This window comes from Neolamprologus multifasciatus, chromosome 15, assembly GCF_963576455.1.
Source record: "Neolamprologus multifasciatus chromosome 15, fNeoMul1.2, whole genome shotgun sequence".
NCBI classification, from domain to species: domain Eukaryota; kingdom Metazoa; phylum Chordata; class Actinopteri; order Cichliformes; family Cichlidae; genus Neolamprologus; species Neolamprologus multifasciatus.
In genome coordinates this window covers 12,177,880-12,199,377 of record NC_140453.1, presented here as the reverse complement: position 1 = coordinate 12,199,377, position 21,498 = coordinate 12,177,880, and the positions used below count along the sequence as shown (strand labels likewise).

The 21,498-nt window shown below is 41.0% G+C and overlaps 1 protein-coding gene across 6 annotated transcripts in view; it reads left to right on the top strand.

Moving 5' to 3' along the window:
• utrn (utrophin) overlaps positions 1-21,498 on the top strand; it is a 201,181-nt gene that overhangs the window by 22,999 nt on the left and 156,684 nt on the right. For all 6 annotated transcript variants that reach the window (XM_085133820.1, XM_085133817.1, XM_085133818.1 and 3 more), the window contains 18 exons: positions 879-956; positions 2,391-2,483; positions 3,105-3,277; positions 4,858-4,973; positions 5,604-5,770; positions 8,844-9,074; positions 10,137-10,318; positions 10,802-10,952; positions 11,197-11,316; positions 11,514-11,615; positions 11,866-11,973; positions 12,137-12,316; positions 13,084-13,247; positions 13,388-13,511; positions 13,607-13,694; positions 14,384-14,628; positions 15,163-15,331; positions 19,325-19,452. In XM_085133820.1, coding sequence (XP_084989946.1) covers positions 879-956; positions 2,391-2,483; positions 3,105-3,277; positions 4,858-4,973; positions 5,604-5,770; positions 8,844-9,074; positions 10,137-10,318; positions 10,802-10,952; positions 11,197-11,316; positions 11,514-11,615; positions 11,866-11,973; positions 12,137-12,316; positions 13,084-13,247; positions 13,388-13,511; positions 13,607-13,694; positions 14,384-14,628; positions 15,163-15,331; positions 19,325-19,452 — 2,619 coding nt within the window. The remainder of the gene's footprint in view (positions 1-878; positions 957-2,390; positions 2,484-3,104; positions 3,278-4,857; positions 4,974-5,603; positions 5,771-8,843; positions 9,075-10,136; positions 10,319-10,801; positions 10,953-11,196; positions 11,317-11,513; positions 11,616-11,865; positions 11,974-12,136; positions 12,317-13,083; positions 13,248-13,387; positions 13,512-13,606; positions 13,695-14,383; positions 14,629-15,162; positions 15,332-19,324; positions 19,453-21,498) is intronic.

Genomic DNA, 21,498 nt, shown 5'->3' with positions numbered 1-21,498 from the left:
GCACGATGTGATGTAAACACAAAGGTTACATCTAATGTAAACATCTGAGCCACTCTGGAGTGCCGTGCTTGGCTTTTGCTTCCTAAATTAAAACACATATTTTACGCTTATGTTATTTCTTATTTAATTTTGGTAAATACATGTTATGTTATTTGAATTTCTGCAGCTTTCAGCAAACTATCACTTTACTCACCTAAAACTTTATTCAAAAAGAGGTTGGCATAATGGAGAAAGAAGTATTATGGGAAAGGAGACTAAAGATATGCATGTCCTCTATGACTGGCTTTGTGCTTGTATATGCAATTTTTATTTTACTGTTTTCTTTCTTTTTCTTTTTCTTTTTTTCTGTACCACCCTTCAGCAGCATCATATTTCTAACACCTGCAGCCGTATTAAGTGCCAACTGTCTTTGTGCCATATATGTTGGCACACACATGTGCACAAAGGCTTTTTCACTGATACCAGAATACTAATTCTATAATTGGGTGCTAATGAGTGGTTGACGTATGTGAAGACTTAAAAGGGATTAGCAGTTGGCAGCCATTCACCGAGCCATTCTTTCCATAAGTTCTTGTGGACGCTGCTGAGAGCGTAATAGCTGTGATAATGTATGGTGTGAAACACTGTGTGGAGTGATGGCATACCTTATCTACATTTGACCCCCAAGCTTTGGCTTGAAGTTGGGGAACAAGTCGTCAAGGTGACTTGTTCGCAAATTAGAATATATTTATTTATTTATTAACCCGCAGGAACTAATTTGAATAAATGAGTTACAGGAAACGAGAGCTAAAACTGTTGACTTGCATGATTTTTAGCCTTGATTGGCTGGTGAACCGTAAACGTGTCAGCTGATTTATGCTGCATTTCCTCTTCCTCAGAGCAAAGAGCGAGGTTCCACCAGAGTGCACTCTCTGAACAACGTCAACAAAGTACTTCAAGTCCTACATCAAAACAATGTGAGTACTTCCTGTTTGGTGGCAAAGCTGTTGTGCATTTGTCATTTTCTGCCACGTGCCGTTAAAGAAGAGTCTGTTTCATTTCAGCCTCATAAGATAATCAGAAATAAGGAACTATATTGAACTGTGAAATGATGTCATGTTGTATTTTGTTGAAGTAGAAACTCCCAAACCCTATGTCCACACTGCACATTTACAGTCATGGTTGCACTGTTTTTGATTCAAACCAGTAACTCTTCCTCTAATTATACAAAGCTCCTTATTCTCCTGTGGCCTCTGAATTCATTTCATACACAAGTCATTTTCTTGTGTATTTTTCTTTGTCCTTCTGCCTCCTTCGCTGCTTCATTTCATCATCCCTCCTCCTACTTTCTGTGTCCAACAGTTGGTCATAATGCCTTGACCTCAGCAGTGGGAGATAAGGGGCAGGGCAGGCTCGTGGGAAGCAGCAGAGACTGAAGTTTGCATGCAAATCCTGCTGCTTTCACTCTTGCAAGAGGCAAAATAAGTGTCAACTGGCCAAAGTTTCCACAAGCCTGAACAGTGGAAACATATTTGAAAACAATTAAAAATTTTCCCATGGAAGGCACAACTCTGCAATTGGATTTAGTCAGTTCATGTTAATATTATTATTATTTTTCGGATGGAGGGTACTTCAGGAGACAATACTGCGAGTTTTGGAGTGGGTGATGACTATTTGTGCGTGTCTGCTCTGATGCATATGTGAGGCTTTGTTTCATGAGAGATGTGGAGAAGTAATGGTGTGCAGCATGAGGCTAATTGGTACTAGATAGGTCAGAGGCCAGCTCTGCATAGAACAAGAAAGGACACTTCATAACTTGACCAGACACATGACCTCATGTTCCACTGTGTGCCTTGATCCTCTCCACAATATTTATATATAATCAGTTCAAACTTGGCCTTAGTTCATATGATACATGTCTGATGAACCTGCAGACCTCACTTCACCACTGGGAGGCTGTAATTAGGGTGGCATAATCTGCTTTGTGGAGGCAGTTGACTGGGTGGAAGTGTTCAGCTTTAACACTGATGGCTCATTAGGATGTAAAGTAATATTACTCAGCTGCATAAGAAAACTCGAATCCCATTTCAAAGGAGAGCTCCTCTGGTTTTACTCAGGAAGTGTGTTTACAGGTTCTGCCGAGTGTTACTGAGCATAACAACTCATAGCAAGCTTTTTATGGTCCCACACATATCTTTGGGAAAGCTGATTAATTTCTTCAAGTCACTCAGTAGAAGTATTAATACCATTTCAGAGCAATAGCTTCAATTTTTAGGATTAATATGTTCCCCATAAGAACACATTTTCATATATTTGAACGTTAATAACCTGCAAGCTCAGAAAGTAGAAATCACAAATGTTTATTTGGTTGCTTGTGATATTTTTAACAACTTGGTCTGTCCTCCTTTCAGGTGGATCTGGTAAACATAGGAGGGACAGATATTGTGGATGGGAACCACAAGCTGACATTGGGCCTCATCTGGAGTATTATCCTTCATTGGCAGGTGAGCAGGGTGCACGCACACACGCATACACACTTCTGTTTGCTAACCCTGGAATCAAAAAAACAGATGATGGAAAATCAGTATTGATGTTCACACATGCGTGTATGCATGTAAACATGTATATCATCCAGTGCTTTGTGTGCTCAACCTGCTGGCGTAAAACGGCTCAAGAGGTTCTTTCATAAGGTTTGAACCTTACCAGTTTTTTTTTTCCCCCAACATTTGTTTTTCATTACTTTCATTATTGTTAGTTAATGTAACAGATGCCACATGCATTTTTTTTGTCTTTTGTTTGGGTGTTAGACATGGTGTCGGTTTTATTAACTGCATTATTTTTTATATAACTACAGCAATCCTTATCCTTTTAGGATAAAAAAATATGGCTAATTTAATGTGCATATTGAGAAAGAGGTTTTCATTGCTGATGCTCCTATTCAATGTGCCCACCTGCTAATAAGAGAATCAATACAATGATTCTGCTGACTTTCAATAGAAGAAGTGATCTATTCAGACAGAATATAGAAACTACTGTTTTGAATCAAAATGTGGGCGTACAGGCTTTTGCTCTTCATTAATCATCCACATGAAAACTCCTCTTTCAATGTACATGTCTCTCTTTAGGTGAAAGACGTCATGAAGGATGTTATGTCCAACCTACAGCAGACCAACAGTGAAAAGCTCTTACTGAGTTGGGTACGACAGTGCACCCGCTCTTACCCGCAAATCAATGTGTTAAATTTCACCACCAGCTGGGTGGATGGCCTAGCTCTAAACGGCATACTTCACCACTTCAGGTGAGGAATATGGGGACACTCAGCAGGTACTTTAGCAATAAGTGTGGACATACTGCTATTACCTGACTGGTACAAACAAAGGAGCATTGGGACCACATTAAGGAAAAAAATATGTAGCTGTTCATTTCAAGAATAAAGTAGAAAGAAACACGCAGACTTGGAGGAGTCAGCACAGATATTGATGGTCACAGCCTTGTGCAGTAGAGAGGATGTATGTTTTATCACAAGGCGCAATAAGATCGCTGATAAAGTTGTGTCTCATGCTGTAACTCAACTTCACAAAGCATTTTGTAAAGGGTATAGCAGCTGTGGCAGTTGCCTGACTTGAAATGACAACTTTAATCCCCACATCTCGGCTTTATTCTCAAAATGAACATTATATACATATATAATACTCAATGTAGGTAAAAGGCTGCGAGTCCATGTCATGCAATTGTGTTTTGTTACATTAAGTCTAAATTATATTGATGACCAATTTTTGCGTGATTGCATTGTTTTCCACACTTGCAAGCGTTCAGCAGCCTTCTATTGTAGTACAGTATGTGTTGCTGTGAGGTGAATTTACTGTTGAAGTTAACATAGTATGGCATGTACCCTTTAGATACAAAGTTGTGAAGAAATCAAGGACATTTAAAAAAAAAAAAAAAGTTTAGGACCTTTTTTGTGCATGTATATATGAGAGAGAGAGATGCTGTGAGGATACCCAAGCTGTACATGTGGGTGAAGATCAGGTTGATAGGTCAGCGCCTGCAGGGTGTGTTGATACTGCTTGGCTTGTTCGTTTACGCCTGCCATGTCACTGTTTGCATGTGTGTGCATGTGTGTGTGCGTAAAAAAAAGAGGGAAAGAATTGTCTGGGGTGTTTTCCCCTTTCTTTTAACCCCTTGTTCTTACTAGTGACATGAACACACACACATACAGTCCAGTGTTGGTTTAGACCTTGGGCTAGGGTTTAAAGACATTCCACACACAGCCAGCCTCAATGCACAGAGCAGGGAAGACCTTTGCCTATACACAGGGTTTGTAAATGTTTCAGATATCTATGAGCTAGTTTCTGCATTAGGTGTATAGATAGAAAATCAATTTATTGTCAAAAAAAATAAATCCAATCTTTACCCCTGGCAAACAGTGAACAAGAGTTTTGAATTGTCTCAGGGTATGCAGCTACCCTTGGAAAACCCAGAAACGACTTTAATCGTCATAAAACCTAGTCTTTATTGATATGTACTGAGGTTTCAAAACTTATCACTACGGGTAAAGGGGAGGTCATCAAATGTTGTCTTTATGGGGGAAATGGTAAAAAAACAATGTTGCACTCAGAGGAACGCATGTGTTTCTGAACATGTGTGCGCTTTCAAAAGATGAAAACGTCAGCAGCACCTGGCTTCAGGTTTTGGATTTCGTCTGCATCATTCTACTTCAAGTGTTGCTCAAGTTCTGACCTCTTCTGACCTTTAAAGCAGATGAAGTTGTGCCACTAGGCTCTTCACTGCTTCTGCACGTTTGTAGTTTCTGATGTATAAAGTAACCATGATATAAAACTGTGTCTTCTATTGGTGTGGTTCTGTGTGTGACTTCAGGCCAGACGCTTTTAGCTGGGATAAGGTGGTCACGATGAACCCTGTGCAGAGACTGGACCACGCCTTCACTTTCGCCAAAGACCAGCTGGGTATTGAGAAGCTGCTGGATCCTGAAGGTACTGTTGTTCTGAGCTATTCTGAGCACATTTGTGACTCAAGTAAATATTATAGGAATGTTTTTAGATCTAAGTCTAAGAATTGGCACCTGCATCTGCTTTTTATAGCACTTGGTTATGGATTGACATAGATTTTACTGTCCAAAATTCCCACATAGTAAAATACAGTCTGCATTCACAAACCTTCCCTTCATGTCCTGCCAGCAGTTGGATAAGCTCAGAGGGAAGAAGGATCTTGATGTTGCTTTGGCTGAACATCTGTAACAAGCTGGACCCTTACTTACTTGCTTGAGTTGTCCAAGTCAGACGCCTGTTTTTATGTCATGACTGAGGAGCAGTCACACCTGACCTGTACTGGAAGCATATTTAATTAGTACATCTTGTCTTAACCTGGCATTTTGTTCGGCTCTCTCACCGTCCTTCCCATCTAATCTCCTTCTGTCAGCCTTAACGGCTATCGCGCCCTATCTGCTACGCTTCTGTTCTACTCATGCAATTTTCACCCCTGTATCCTCCTCTCTTTCTCTCTCCACTCTCTCCCTCCTGCCCGTCACGCACAGTTTGCATCTCTGATCTTTCTGCCTTACATCCCTCTCCCTAACGCTGTCTTGCTCTCTTTATCATTCACAGACGTGGCAGTGCAAGTACCAGATAAGAAGTCCATCCTCATGTATATAACATCGCTTTTTGCCGTGCTGCCGAAAGACGTGAGCATGGAGGCCATCAAAGAAGTGGAGACCCTCCCACGCAAATATAAAGTGGAGTCAGAAGACTCAGGTCCAGGACTCGGTGCCCAGGTAAAATCTAGAGTAGAGCTGTTGTGACATGTAGGAACAGGAAGGTGCAAGACAAGCTATTAGATTTAGGGCAGAGGTGTTGGACATGTCAGGTTTGACCTAAACATAAAGAGAAATTGAGAAAAGTATTTTTCAGAACAAAACACACATAAGTTTCAAAGAATGTAAAGTTGGAGTTTAGCAAAATCAAAACTCAAACTAGATTCAGTTTCAGAAACGGGCCGTGCATGCATTTCAGTCAAACAGCTTCAATTATGTAGCACCCGTTCACATCAGTGGTCCCTCAAGGCAATTAATATTATTAAGATGCTACAACTTTAGAGGTAGAAGCCCAGCAAATCAACAAATGTCTTTGAGCACTTGGCACAGCGGAGAGGAAAAAAAGAAGCCCTCTTTAAGAGCAAGAACTTTCTGAGCAGCTCAGTGGATATCTGTTTGGGGTTCATCTTAATCCATAACTGTTTGCTGTGAATGTTCATCAGCAGATAATCCAAATAAAGCAATTGCTTTAACTTGATTTGCACTGACTCAGGCTCTTTGTGTTTAAGTAACATAGTACCATTCACTGTTTCTTTGACCTCACGTCAGTCTACAGAGAAGGAATTTACCTCCTTGTTTTATCTTATGATCATAAAACAAGAATCCCTGAAGGTGCTTCAAAGTAGCTGGTTATTGCTATATTATCTCCAGACGTTGCCTGTCTGAACCTTGATGAACTATGATGATATAAACAACTGTTATCTTTTTTTCTTTTCTATGAATGCAGGAATGATAGTCCAGCTCCTTTTTTAAAAAAACAACTGAAAATCTTGAGTTGCAAAAACTGAACAGCTCCAGCTTTTGCTTTGCTGCTGTGCTCCATTTCTGATCATCATGTTTAGTTTGAAGGCAGCAGATGTTGCTACGTGCAAGCATGAGGAATATTATCATAAGGAATAGTGTCTTATTGTATGTTGCCAGATACAGTGAGTCACTCTGAAAAAGCAGCCTCCTTCATTCTCTCCGGCACCGCTCATGAAAGGCGCAGCAAGCGCAGAGAAATGGGGAGCAGAGCCATGACTCACCCCTCTGACATTATCCAACAGGCCGAGCTGCATGGTGGAAGCGCAGAGCTGTAAAAGGATGGAAGGAAATAGGGGAGTAAATTGGTGAGAATGGGAGTGAGTGCAGATAGCTGAGAGAAAAAGAAAAGGTTGTTACAACATTAAAGTCAGGGTGCTGTGCAGTGCAGTGTCACCGTGAATTCAGTAGTTTTTCTTCAGCGTTTCACAAACTACTGATTGGAATCTGTTTATAATTTGCTTTATCCTGTTAACTGTGATTTGACAACTCCAGGTACTTTAAAAACTAATAATAATAATAATAATCTTTGTGTTTTGAAAAGGAGTTTGCTGACATTAATTAAAAGTTAAGTATGCATTTTCGACTTGTTAGCTTTTCATCCCCTCCCAGCTTGTTGGATTGGTCAATCACATATAGCTCTGGGGCATCTCTCATTTAAGAGGTTTTTTTTTGGTTTTTGGTCAAAAGTCAGAAAACCCCTAAACCACCTCTTAGGTTGTTTTATTGCCCATGGGCACATACTTCACACGCCCCTGGAATGAGTCCTGGAACAGTCTTTTTTAAAATAGTGTTCTGATTGGTCCAACAAAGGGTTTACTTTCCTGGCTCGCTTCCTCTCTGCATAGGAACCAATGTGTAATACTGTTGCTGCTGGGAGACTGAGTGCAGTTAAAATAAAGGGCTCTTTGTATTTCATAACTTCAATATGGTTTCCCACTTTTCTTTTACATTCATAATTTTAATCGTATTTGTTATGAGAGTAGTTTTCGGTATTGATGATACTTTGAAACATACTGAGAGATCCTCCCACGATCGCCTTCATTTTGTAATATCATTGATAATTAGAGAGCTGCTGGTGTGTGGTAGCGAATTACATGCTCTGCGGTTACAACTGCAAACGTGATGAATGCATAGACAGAGGTGAGCAAATCATTTAGTGATAATAAAGTGTTCTGTTGAGCCAGACCACAGCTATTTTACAGCCATTCAACTCAATAAATGCAGCAAGGCTGCAGTTTTCCCTTCTCTCTCACTCTCTCTCCTCTTTATTTCTCTCCCTGTCGCCCTTCTTTGCCAGCCCTCATTGATATAACATAAGGCCTTACAGTTCTTTTGTCACTTATTCCAAAAATATCCAAAAGGTCATTGAATATTTTCAGCAGGTGACCTTTCCTGAGTTTGTTGCACAGGCATTACCACTGTATAATTTCAGCCTGGAAAACAAAGGTCTGTTTGATTTGTTACTGCACACCCATTACCATTTCTGTCATCTTTGCCTTGGCTGCCATTGTGGAGATTTTATCTGGAGTTCAGCTTCATTCAGATTTGTTGAGCACATTTGAGCCGTTTCTTTACAAAACTAGAAGCCTGGAATAGTTTTGTCTGTGCAGTCGGTTTTAAAGGTGTTGATTTTGTTGAAGTGTAGGGTTTTTTTTTTAGTGATGGTTCAGTTTGATAAAGGTTGGTAAAGTTCTTCTTCTTCTTTTAAAGTGTAGAATTAATGTTAATGTAATTTTCCCAGTCCTTCTGTACTGCACATCCAACTTTATCTTGGTTAATGCTGTGTTTCAGACTTACTGCTGTTCCCAAAATAAGATTTGACCTGCCCACTTCCCACCATCCCATAATTGGCTTGCAGTCTTTCTTTTTTTCCCCCTTTGCTGAACAGGGCAGGTCGCACTGCGTGCTCAAGAGCAGCACAACCCCCTTCTAGATGTCTGGGTCTATTTTAAAACTTGCCAGCTGATGTGTGCAGATGAGCACAGAAGACAAACCAAAGTCTTGCTTCGACTTGTTATGTTTCATAGGCGTCTTTGTCTTATGAATGTGGCACATTGGGAAATTAAAAAAACCTTCCTTTTTATTTTTACTGTACACTTTGGCCTGTATACTTACAAAATATAAGCCAGTTCTTTCAATCAAGTGTTGTACTGCTTTCAGTAATATTTTCCTGCTTATTAAGTAATTATCTTGTTTATAACTTGGTCAAACCTTGCCTCATGTTTCTTAGACTGTACAGACAGAGGAGGCAGGCAGCAGCCCCCGGCCCGAGACCCCCAGCACCATGACTGAGACAGAGGGTGAGATGAAGGGCGGCCTGCTGGAGGGGGACCTTGACACCTACCAGACTACGCTAGAGGAGGTTCTGACTTGGCTGCTGATGGCTGAGGATGATCTACAGGGTCAGGACGACGTCTCGGACGATGTGGAAGAAGTCAAAGAGCAGTTTCACACACATGAGGTAAGAAGACACAACAGTGCTGTTATTTACTTTTTGGAATTCATTTGTGAGTTCTGAAACAGTAAAAAAACAAAAATGGATTGGACTGAGACGTCACATTCAGGAGCATCAATTTTACAATAAATGGTGACACATTTAGGCTGTCGCTCTCCAGAGAGACTGACAAAAGTATCCCACAGACAGAGGCCTCCCACAAACAGCAGTGCATGCCTTTAACATGTTGAGAATGGCAGGAATTCCATGGCTAACAGTGACACACTGCACTCCATGGTGCCCTGGCCCACAGCTTACTTCCTTGCTCGACAAGGCTTAGTTACATCGTCTCTGTCGGTGCATGTGTGTAAAGGGGCTTTGGCTGGATTCCCTCGGCTGAACTGTGAATATTTGTGAAGTTGAATGCCTGGAATCCAGGTCAAAGCTGAAATCTGCTATGGAGACAGAAAGCAACAGGATTGAAAGCAGCTTTAACAGCCAGGCTTTTCAGAAAGTCTACAAAAATCAATCCAGTTTGTTTCAGCCTTGTTTCCCTGACTTACTCCAGTTTCGCCAGTAAAGCTTAGTCAAAAAACAAAGGCGTTAGAGGCGCAGTTGAAAATGCTTACTCATCCAGAGAGCTCCCTGTAATGGACAGCAACTCAGTTCACTGGCTTCTCCACAGCTACAATGAAATAAAAACAACCAAACATTAGCTTTTGCATTTCTTCTTCAAACCTTTTATGCTTCTTTTTTTTTTTTTTTTTGGATGGCTTTGGTTTGCTAATTGATAGCCCACCCCTCGATTTGTGCTCACGCTTTGTCTTGTTGCAACAGCAGCACTTAAATATGAGGGTGCTACGGTACTGCTCAGTGCTTCTGCAGGGCGTTATAAACATTAAACCTAATGACGGAAGGGCGTCCAGATGTTAGCATGTGTTTGCCAAGTGCTAACAAACAGGCACAGATTATAAAGGCTTATTATGAGTGCTGCGTGTTCATGTTCCCAGGATGCAAACTGTTTCATAGACAGAGATTTTTCTGTTTATTGTTTAAAATTGTAACCACTTACTACTCTTTCCTTTCAAGACATTTATGATGAAACTGACAGCGCGTCAGAGCAGTGTGGGTTATGTGCTACAAGCGGGTAACCAACTGATTGCTCAAGGCAACCTAACAGAAGAGGAAGAAGATGAAATCCGGGAACAGATGACCCTCCTCAATGCCCGCTGGGAGGCTCTTAGAGTGGAAAGCATGGACCGTCAGGCCAGGTAAACAGAGACATACCTGAATCGGTCTTCTGGAGTTGTTTAAATGTCCCTTACTGATTCATCTCAGAAACGGGTACAGGACATTTCTGTTTCAGGACAAATCTGACTATAAACCTGAACATTTTATGGTCTAGAATGCAGTGTTATCAAGCCAGCAGTTTATGCTGTAAAGAATGGACAGGGGTGCAAGTTGCCAGACATGACACATGCTGAGCGTTGAGCTACCCAAGGTCTTACGATTTGCACTCTCAGCTTGTGTCATCGAGGTTTACGACACACACACACAAACTGCACACAAGTTGTGTTCATGATGTACGCTACATTTGTTGACCCTGAGCTTTTTTAGCCACAGCGTTTGTCTTCCTGTGTTGTTGCAGTTAAATCTTAAAGTCCTAAAGTTTATGAAATTTATGGCTTACATATCCTTCCTACCTTTATGTGCTCACTTTACTGCCCTTCTGCCTTTGCTTTCTTTCTCTCCAGGCTCCATGAAGTCCTGATGGATCTTCAGCAGCAGCAGCTGCAGCAGCTTTCTGACTGGCTGACACAGACGGAGGAGCGAATCAGGAGAATAGAGACACAGCCAGCAGCAAAGGACATGGAGGCCTATAAAGAACAGATAGAGCAACACAAAGTGAGGACAGTTTACCGTTAACACTTAATATTAAAACACTTTTGCATGGGTAAATGCTTCATTGTTGACAGTGTCAAGTAAAATGCCAAAAAAGTGCCAGTGCATGCATGCAGCTCTTGTTCTAAAACAGGCTGGTCTTGTGATCACTCCTTCCCGTTTGATTGTAATCTTTCATGAGTAGCTTCTCTGCTTGCTTAGTTAATTGCAACATATGACTGAATTCGCTGTTTGTGTTCCTGCACAGGAACTCCAGAATGACTTGGAGGCGGAGCAAGTAAAGGTCAATTCTTTAACACACATGGTAGTCGTGGTGGATGAGAATAGCGGTGAGAGTGCCACTGCTGCCCTGGAGGAGCAATTACAAGTAAGTTTTCAGGCTTTGAAGTTGATTGGCCAGCAATTTATCATTTATCAAATAGTTTTCTTCCATTATGTTCAGAACATACGAATTTGTGTTCAGTATCTTTTAATTGCTTCCTTATGTGGATGCACTTGAGTATAAAATGGTTTGTCATTAATGAGCTACTGCTTTAATTCATTTTTTGTTCATCTTGAATTCAGTCTTTGGGTGAACGTTGGGGAGCCGTGTGCCGCTGGACTGAGGAAAGGTGGCACAAGTTGCAGGAAGTCTTTATGGTTTGGCAACAGCTTCTATCAGACCAGGTAACATATTTATGTCCTTATACAGTACATTCATATCTTGCACAGGTTTTTCTTCTCTCCTGTTTAAATGCACATTTATAACAAACTACTTCAGGAGAGAAAAATTAAACTGTATTGAGATGATTTTAAAAAATGAATCACTTGTGTCTCCACTTGGGATGAAAAGCATCAGACTTTTTAAAATAAAAACAGATTAACCCAGGCACGAGTCTCTGTGTGTAATTACAATACATTTTTTACTACTCTGCAGAGCTTGTTTAGTACATGGTTGGTTGAAAAAGAGGAGGCCTTGAATGAAGTAAAGACGAGCAACTTTAAAGACTCCGGTGAAATCAATATGAACGTGCGCCAGTTAGCTGTAAGTATTACGCCTGTTTGTTTTGGTTGTTAGCATTTACTCTGGAAAAATATGTTGCAAATTTGAATTTCTGGCATTGTAAATGTCAGTACAGCTTTCACTGTAATGAATGACCTTTCCATCTTTATGTATTTACTTTATTTTTTGTCTTCCGCTCTTATAGATTTTAAAGGAAGACATGGAAAAGAAAAGGAGGGCTCTGGACAAGCTGTCTGATGCAGGACAGGATGTGATCCAGGTGCTGCGAAGTCCTGATGCAGGAGCGAAGATCGAGGCAGACGCAGAGGAGCTGACACAGCGATGGGACAGCTTGGTGCAGAAGTTAGAAGACTGCTCGTTTCAGGTGTGTGACTCTATCTCAGGTGGTAAAACATGATTCTCACATGGTTAATGCTTCAATGAGCATTTACTGTTTCACCATTTTTGCAAAGGAAGGCATCAAAACTATGAATGAACACACAGAATTATGTAGTAAACAAAAAAGTGTGAAATAACTAAAAAACATGTTTTAGATTTGAGATTTTTCAAAATAGCCACCCTTTGCTTTGATTACAACTTTGCACACTCTTGGCATTGTCTCGATGAGCTTCACGAGGTCGTCATCTAAAATGGTTTTGCAACAGTCTTGAAGGAGTTCCCAGAGATGCTGAGCACTTGTTGGCCCTTTTGCCTTTACTCTGCGCTCCATCTCATCCCAAACCATCTCGATTGGGTTTATGTCAGGTGACTGTGGAGGCCATCTGGTGCAGCAATCCATCTTCTTCTTGGTCAAATAGCCCTTACACAGGCTGGAGGTGTGTTTGGGGTTATTGTCCTGAAACCGGATGGGATGGCATATTGCTGCAGGATGCTCTGGTATCCATGCTGGTTCGGTTCGCTGCTTCAGTTTTGAATCAATCCCCGACAATGTTACCAGCAAAGTAGTGCTTCATATATTTGACATCTTCATTATGTATCTACAATGTAGAAAGTAGTAAATATAAAGAAAAAACATAAATGAGAAGGGTTGTCCAAACTTTTGACTGGTAGTGTACTTTTATTTCTTTTTCTTAGCTTTGATTGATTTATCTTCCTTTCTTTTTCACTAATACTATAACTCACTCCTCACAGCTAATGGAAGCTGTGACGGATGCTGGGATGACTCAGGTGGAAGAACAGGTCATCGTGGATACAGTTGCTGTGGATTCGGTCACTTCAATTGACGATCAGGACCTGGCCCCACCTGCTCCCCCAAAGAAACGTCTGGTGGAGACGGATGCAGAAGTCATAAGAATGTAAGAGTGGGGCCATAAACAGACAGAATAAATCTCTCTACCCTACCACACACACACACACACACACACACACACACACACACACACACACACACACACAGCAGTGTGTACATAGTGTGCATGTCTTTTGTGTTCTGCAGGTTTGAAAACAAAATTTCTGAGCTTCTGAGCTGGATAAAAACGTGGAAGATGTCCACTCAGGCACTGGCCACCACACATCCTGAGACTACACCTGATACTCCAGACCTTCAGGAGAATCTAAAGGTAGACCTGCAGACATTTAACATAATTTCAACTTCAATTGAACAAAATATATTTTGTAGGCATAAACTTTAATATGTGTTAAACAACCACTTTAGGATTTGGAAGCAGAACTTAAAGCAAAAGAAGCTACAGTGAGTCAGATGATCCAGGGGGGAAGAGCCCTGATGGACCAGCTAGAGAGAGGTATGAAACGTAGAGTAAAGGTTCCTCTTTCTGTATAAACCACAAAATTATTAGAAACAAATCATCCAAGTTTTGTCACGTATGTTCTTCTAAAGTGTGTAAAGATCTTGACTTCTATTTATTGCCTTAAGGCAGCTCAAACAACAATCTTCCATCTCCTTGTTAAACTGTGTTTTCCTCATAAGATTTTTACCACTTTTCTGCAGCTGTCTGGTATTTTCTGGGTATTTACGAGCCTCCATATTTTTATTGTTATTTATTTTTAAATGCCAGAACTCTAAACATGTGTTTGTGTATTTGGGGTTTGAGTAATAAAACCCCATCAGTCTGCAGGGTTGCTGATTTCATATAACCACTCAATGAAATGAAGAGGCACTCAGGGTTTTTACGTGTTTACACTGCTCTGGAGGCAGTGGGAGGTGGCGGCGTGGCTAAGTTGGAGAAGACTTTTTTTTTTTTTAAACGTCAAAATTTCCATTAAACAGTTTTATTCCATCACTTGCTTTTTCATCTGTTTTACCTTCTCTCCATTATTTTATCCTCTGGTGTTATTACAATTATTACTTGCTAGGAGCTCCCACATAAAATCTAGAACAAAAGCTGTGACACATTCAAACATTCAAAGGCTGAAAATCAGTTAGCTGTTAAGTGCATTTGATGTGAGCCGGTGTCTTTGTTTCTATCTATAGAGGCTGTGAGTGTGGATCTGGTGAGGGCAAACATAGAGCAGCTCCAGACTGAGTGGGATGTCTGTGCGAGGGAGCTGCAGGCAGCCCGTGAGCGGGTTCTCACGCAGACCCGGCTGAGAGCGGTTTCTAATGAACTTGCAGGCTTGGACCGGGTCTTGCAGGAACAGGACCAGTGGCTGTACTCAACCGCGCCTGTAGAAAAGTGCAACAAGATAGAGCTCGGAAACCTGAGGGGGGAATGCCAGGTAAGATTTACCGTCTCACTCGCAGACACTTCAATGTCCTTTGTGTGACTTTAACCCTAAACGTCACTTGTTAAATTCCTCTCATTCAACTGCATTCTTTACAAGTATTACAATTTTTACAGCAAAGATAAATCACCATTAAAATCACTGATCAGAAACCACGAGGTCACAGCAGGGATGCAGTAAATCAAGTTGAGATGCATTCAAAAGCTTGTAGAGTAGAGTAAGACAGATGAAACCTCCCTCCAGTGTGTCATAATTTGAGCTTAACTTACTTGCCTGTCATTGGAAACAATGACTCCATCTGGTAAATTCCAGACCAGTCAGCTAACTCACTGCAGCAGTGTGAGTAAGACGTTTTGTAATTATTTTAGATAAATGTATGTAATTGCACAACAAAGAATCAAATGTAAATGTTTCTATTTGTTTTCAACAAACATGAGAAGTCTGAATGCCAATTGACCGAAGTGTGGCCATGTGATCACTCCTCATTTCAAACACGTGAACACATTTGTTTTCTTTTGTGCTTGTCAGTCTCGAATTGCTCAGGTCACCGCCTTCAGTCCACGACTGGAGCAGCTGTCTGCAGAGGCAGGGTCAATGGGAGCCCTGCCTTCTCTAAAAGACAACATGGTGGTGGTTTCTGCACATCATGCCTCCACCCTGCAGAAGCTGCAGAGCAGAGAAAAGGAAGTCAATGAAGGTACCGCTTAAGTGCATTAAAATAATTTCGTAAATCAATACAGTAGAAATGAAGTCCGAAACTCTGAACAGGTCCACCTGCTTTTCCAGTGACCTGAGAGCTTTCAGATATCCTCTTATTCCTGAGATCTGCAGGGCAGAGATTTAAACCGCCCTTAAAACAAAGGCCTTTATCTCTCTCGTTGCTTGTGGTGCAAAGCTTTCAGGTTTATGGGAGACTGAATGAGTAATGGTTAAGATCAGCAGAGCCCTGTTCCACACGGGCTGTGTAAATTTGACATGAGCTTTTATACGAATCCTTGGCCAGCCACAAGTAATAGATGATGCCCTTATATGGCCTCCAAAAGCTCACGGAGATGCGAGTGTGTACGTGAGCGATCGTGCGTAAGATCGTACCTCTGGGCCAGCTCTGTCTCTACCTGAGGACCTGACTTGGACCTGGACAAGTTCTGAAAATAAGTCACCATTTTACCTCTGGAATTTACGTGCGCTGATCCTGGCCAAAAAATATCCGTAAAGGGAGGCTTGAATGCTCTGCTGACTGTAGGGGGATGTGGGTGGGTGTGTGTGTGTTGTGTTTGCATGCCTGTTTTGCTGTACCTCTAGGGCTTTTATGACACTGAGGGTTTGGATGGGATCCAAGGAAAACCTTTTTGTTTCTGCCTGAGGGCGGTTTGATTCTTGCTGGGGCCCTCTCTATCACCACCTCCACCCCACACTTACACTCCAGGTTTGCTCCTTGTGTATATGAACATAGCCAGATTACGTAAGCATTAAATCACCTGGTAGTTAACAGAGAAGGGGACACAGGGGAAGGAAGACAGGAGTGGAAGTATAGAAAAATGTGCAGAGGAATAAGAGTAAAATGAAAGGTAATTGAACTAATTAAAATAAATTGGTCACTTGTTGTTGTTTTTTTTAACACTTTCTCTTTATTGATTTTCATCTTATTTTACATACAGAACTAAAGAGGGTAAGGGAAACCAACACATTCACATATGTTCACATATTCCAAAATACACAACGGCTTGTTTTACTTACACATATTACATATTACACAGGTGCATGTTCCATTCAAACAAATTCGTAGCGGTCCCTCTGCATCATAGAGGTATCAGTCTCTAGTCTCTTGACGTATAACGATCCCATCGTTCCCAAAGTCTCTCTTTTTATCCTTCTGTAGCCACAGTGAGAGGGTAATCAGTTCCATATGATGAATTGTGTTAATAATGTCTATGACCAGCTTCCGTGTGGTGGGGGCTTGTCTGTAACCAACACTTAGTAATTGCCTTTTTGCATGCAACCATAATTATTTTCAGTAAATATGAGTCTCTGTTATTTATATCCTCAGGGATATTCCCAAGGTACATCGTACTAAAGGAGAAGTCCAGTGTTACTTCCAGTACATCCATCACCATTTGTTTAATCTCCTCCCAAAAGGTCTTCAGTTTAGGGCATGACCAGAAGACATGGAAGCAACCCGCAGCGACCTCCCCGCACTCCCTCCAGCATGAAGCGCCTGAACCACTTATTTTGGATTTCTGCTTTGGTGTGATGAAGAATCTAATTAAATTCTTCCATCCAAAATCTCGCCATGTTAAAGAATTTGTGGTAGATAACACATTCTTCCACATCCGCAACCAATCTTCCTCTGAGATAGTTATACCTGCTTCTTTTTCCCATCGATGACTGACATATCTTGTTGAGGTCTTTTTCATAGCTGTAAAACTTCTGTATATTTTGCCTATAGTACCTCTTATAATGTTGTCACCATAAGCATCCATAAATATTTGGATCACCCCACTAGCAAGCATTTTAATTTCCTTCCGGAAGAAGCTCCGAACCTGTAGGCAACGATAAAAATCTTCCCTGCCAATCTCGGAAATCTGACACATGTCCTCAAAATTGATCAGCTCCCCATGCTTTACTATCTTACAGATCGCAGTGATTCCATGCCTGGACCACTCCCTGAATTTATGGTCTAACAATGTTGGAAGGAAGCGTGGGAGATATGCTGGCCATCCCAGCAACCCTATTTCCCTATTAAGACCAAAAATCTTAATCACATCTGCCCATTTTTTCAGGGAAAAACTTACACATAAATTTTGCATCTGATATGCCTGTGGCAAACTCTCAAGAGACCCCAGAACAGACTGTATTGGGAAATCCATCAAAGAAAGCTCAATGTCTTTCCATTTTGCCTCAAATTTAGAGTTACACCAGCACACTAGAGGTCTGATCTGGGCTGCCAGATAGTAATCCTCAAAGCACGGTAGAGCCATGCCCCCCCGCTCACCAGGCAGCTGCATTGTTGCATATTTCACTCTCTGCCTTTTATTTCCCCATATGAATCTTGAGGAGTGCATATCCCACTCCCTAAATTGTTTTGCTGGGACCTCCACTGGAAGTGCTGCAAACAAATATAGCAGCTTTGGGAGGATATTTATCTTTATGGCTCTAACTTTGCTGCCCAGATCGAGGTGGAGCATACCCCACCTCTCCAGATCTTCATATATCTTCTTGTTCACCTGGTTATAATTAACTTCATATAACAATGCAAGGTCTTTTGTCAGCAGGATCCCCAAATACTCCATTTGAGATTGATGCCATCCGAATCTATATCTTGCTACCAATTGTCTTGAGGGGTTAAAAAAGAATGTCAAGATTTGAGTTTTTTGAATGTTTAGTCTATAACCAGACAGTCTGCCATATTCTTCCAGTATTTCCATAAGCAGAGGAATTCCCTCTTCCGGGTTTCCTAGCGCTACCAGCACGTTGTCTGCATACAAGCAAATTTTATTTTCCACATTCCCCGTTGTAACCCCCTCCAATCGAGGCTCTTCTCTGATGCATTGAGCCAATGGCTCAATGAAAAGGTTAAAGAGCAGTGGGCTCAATGGGCAGCCCTGCCTACAGCCACGTTGTAGTGTTATCCGATTTGAGAGGCTTCCATTAACTTTGATCCTTGCTGTTGGAGACATATAAATCATTCTTATACATTGAATAAACCTGTCACATAGCCCAAATCTCTTCAACACATGAAACAGAAATTCACACCCGACCGTATCGTATGCCTTTTCCGCATCAAGCCCAATGAGAACTGTTCCAGTTTTCCCTTTAAGTATCTGGTCAATAATATGAATGGCCCTTCTGATATTATCGTGTGTTTGTCTGTTACCAATGAAGCCTGTTTGATCCTCCTCTATCAGCGTGGGCATCAATGTACTCAACCTCTTAGCCAAAATTGCGGCAAATAGTTTATAGTCTATATTTAACACGCTAATAGGTCTATAACCTCTGGGGTCAGTTTTATCCTTCCCTGCTTTTGGTATGACAGAGATATACGCCTCACGCCACGATGGTGAGAGCGCCCCCCCCACTCAGAGTGTAATTAAAAGAGGCCTTTAGTAGCGGGATTAAGGGTTCCCTCATCTGCCTATACCACTCTGGTGGAAAACCATCACATCCTGGGGCTTTAAAAGTCTTGAGTTTTGAGATCCCAATGTTATTCTCTTCTGCTGATATTTCTCTGACGAGTTTTTCATTCTGCTGCTTACCTATAAACGGTAGATCTAGGCTGGATAAGAAATTCTGAATCTTATGCTCATCTGCTTTATCCGGTTGTGTGTATAGCTCAGCGTAATATTCTTCAAATGCTCTCTGAATTTCTTCGAGTTTATTAGTTATCTTATTTGTTTTTAAATAAATTGGTCACTTGTGAACCTTTTGGAGGTTTGGATTTGCTATTTTGAAAATAGCAAATCCAAACTTATTTTAAGTTTAACACACAGTGCAATGTTTGGGAACCTCCTAGTGTATGGAAAACACAAGCATCTCCAACTGTAAAGAGGGGGAATCCCAAACTTGCTCACTACCCCCTTGTGACACAAGCTTGATGCTTAAGCCTGAATGCTAAAGTTATATTTCGCAGTTTTTCCGGTCTTTTCTTCTCTGTTATTTTCTAAAACATCTTCTTTTCCTTGCCTTATTTCAGCTCTGGCTAATCTGGAAGCCACGCAGCTGGTACAGTCTGTGGTGGAGGGTCTAGAAGCCAGACTGGCCACTCTGAGGAACGGGATGGTTGACATGCCTACAACACAAGAGGCAGTGGAGCGGGCACAGGTGAGTTTTCCTCCAGATGAGTTTAAATACAGATATTCTGCTAACTGACAAGCAGACAGCTAGGACAAAAATGTCAATTCGACTGAGGAGGATATAGCTGCATTAATTAGTTAGATAGTTAGTATTTTTACCTCTGGAATTTACGTGCGCAATTTTTTAGCACATTAGATTTGCTTTTTGTGCAACACGGTATTGCAGCGGTTAGCACCGTCTCTTCTCAGCAAGAAAGATCCTGGTTCGATCATGTGCTTAAGTGGGTTTCCTCTGGGTTCTCCAGTTTCCTCCCACAGTGAGTCAGATAAAGTGCTTAAATCGTATAGAATAAAGGGGTTTATTAATGTGTGGTTAAATGTGGCTTGTATTCTAAAGCACAATGAAACTATATAAATATATAAATATTAAATGTTATTTTGAGCTTTTTGAAAAGTTTAGCTGCTGTCATATGTGCCCTTTGACCCAAGTAATTTATTCTCATCATTCACTTTGGTTGTTTCTGTGTCCTTGTATGTACATTATCTCAGTTTTTGCTGTCATCTTTTCCTCTGAAAGCATAACAGATCCTTGTATCAGCCAGTCACTTCCCTCTGCACTGTATTAAACCTTTGTGTAAGAGGGAAGGGTGTGTAGATTTGTAATCTGCGCATTGTTGTGCTTTGTGTGTTGCTGTGTGTGCTGGTCTCCTCCTCCATCCTTCAGTGGAATGTGGCTCCGTCTGCGCTCTTGTTATCATGGCAGATAGGGCATGGTGCTGGGGAGGGGGGCGGGGACTACGCGCATTCTGGGCAGCATGCCCGTGCATGCAGCACGGAGCTCCTAACAGCTCAGTGTGGAGCCGCTGAACCTGTCAGTCAGTTTGTTGACTGCAACATGCAATACCATAGCAGCATGTGCGAGTTCAGGTTCCCTTTAGTCAAATGAGGCAAGGTGATAATCACCATATTGGCTCTGGTTTCTCTCTGTGTTAATGTATTACAGCACACAGTTTTTTGTATTATAGAAATTTTATGTTGATGACATAAAATTAACAGCAGCACTTTTCAGTGTTTCACTAGTTTACTTCTGGTTTTAACCTGTTTTCCTCCTATCAAACCCCAGCTGATGGCTGCCACTCCCTGAACCTGGCTCTACAGGATGTTTCTTTCTGTTAAAAGGCAGTTTTTCCTTCCCATGGTCGCTAAGCGCTAGCTGATAAGGGGTCATTTGATTGATGGTTTTTTTTTTTCAGTGTTATTATATGGTCTTTAACTTGCAGCACCTTGAGGCTTAAAATTGAATTGAATTGCTAGGAGTGTTTTTGAATAATGAGTAATTAAATTAATTTACACACTATTTAACTAAAGAGTTGAACATTTAATGAGGAACAAACCACATGCTTTTGTTAGGCCTTCAGTACACATGCAGATTACAATCATACCTATATTTGTTTTCAAGAGGCTACATTCACAGAAAAGCATTTAGACTTTTTTTTTGCAGGGTGTATAATATATGATCAATATCTAATGACTTTATAACTTACAATATGATGTACGGTATAGACAATGTCGATGTTAGTTATTTGCAGACATGCTGCATTATAAAAGCCAGGTAATTTAAATTAAAGAAAAGACACCAGAAACACGCTTCAACCATTTTATGAGAATCGATGCTGCCACTTCCCTGTTGGCAATATGCGTTTGGAGCCTCAAACACAACAACCAGATGATCCCTGCAGAGTCGGGCAGAGTGTAAACAAGTAATCCATGACCTAATAAAACAAGGTTACTTTTAAAGTGCATTGTTATGCCTGCAACTGTATCTGAGTAAAGACACAGATAATGTTTTTTAGCGAAATTTTTCCGTTGTGTGACCCTGAAAGAAGAACAAATGTTTGCTGATATACTGGATTTTTAAATTGCCAAATATCATATTGGTCTTTAAATTCCTGTCAGACTCAACTTTTTGTTTTTTGTTAAACTCTGGAATAATCTCAAGTTGTTTTTTTTTTTTTTTTCTTTTTAAATGTTTCTTTTACGCATGCAAAAATGTTTAAGAGATGTTTTTTCCAAG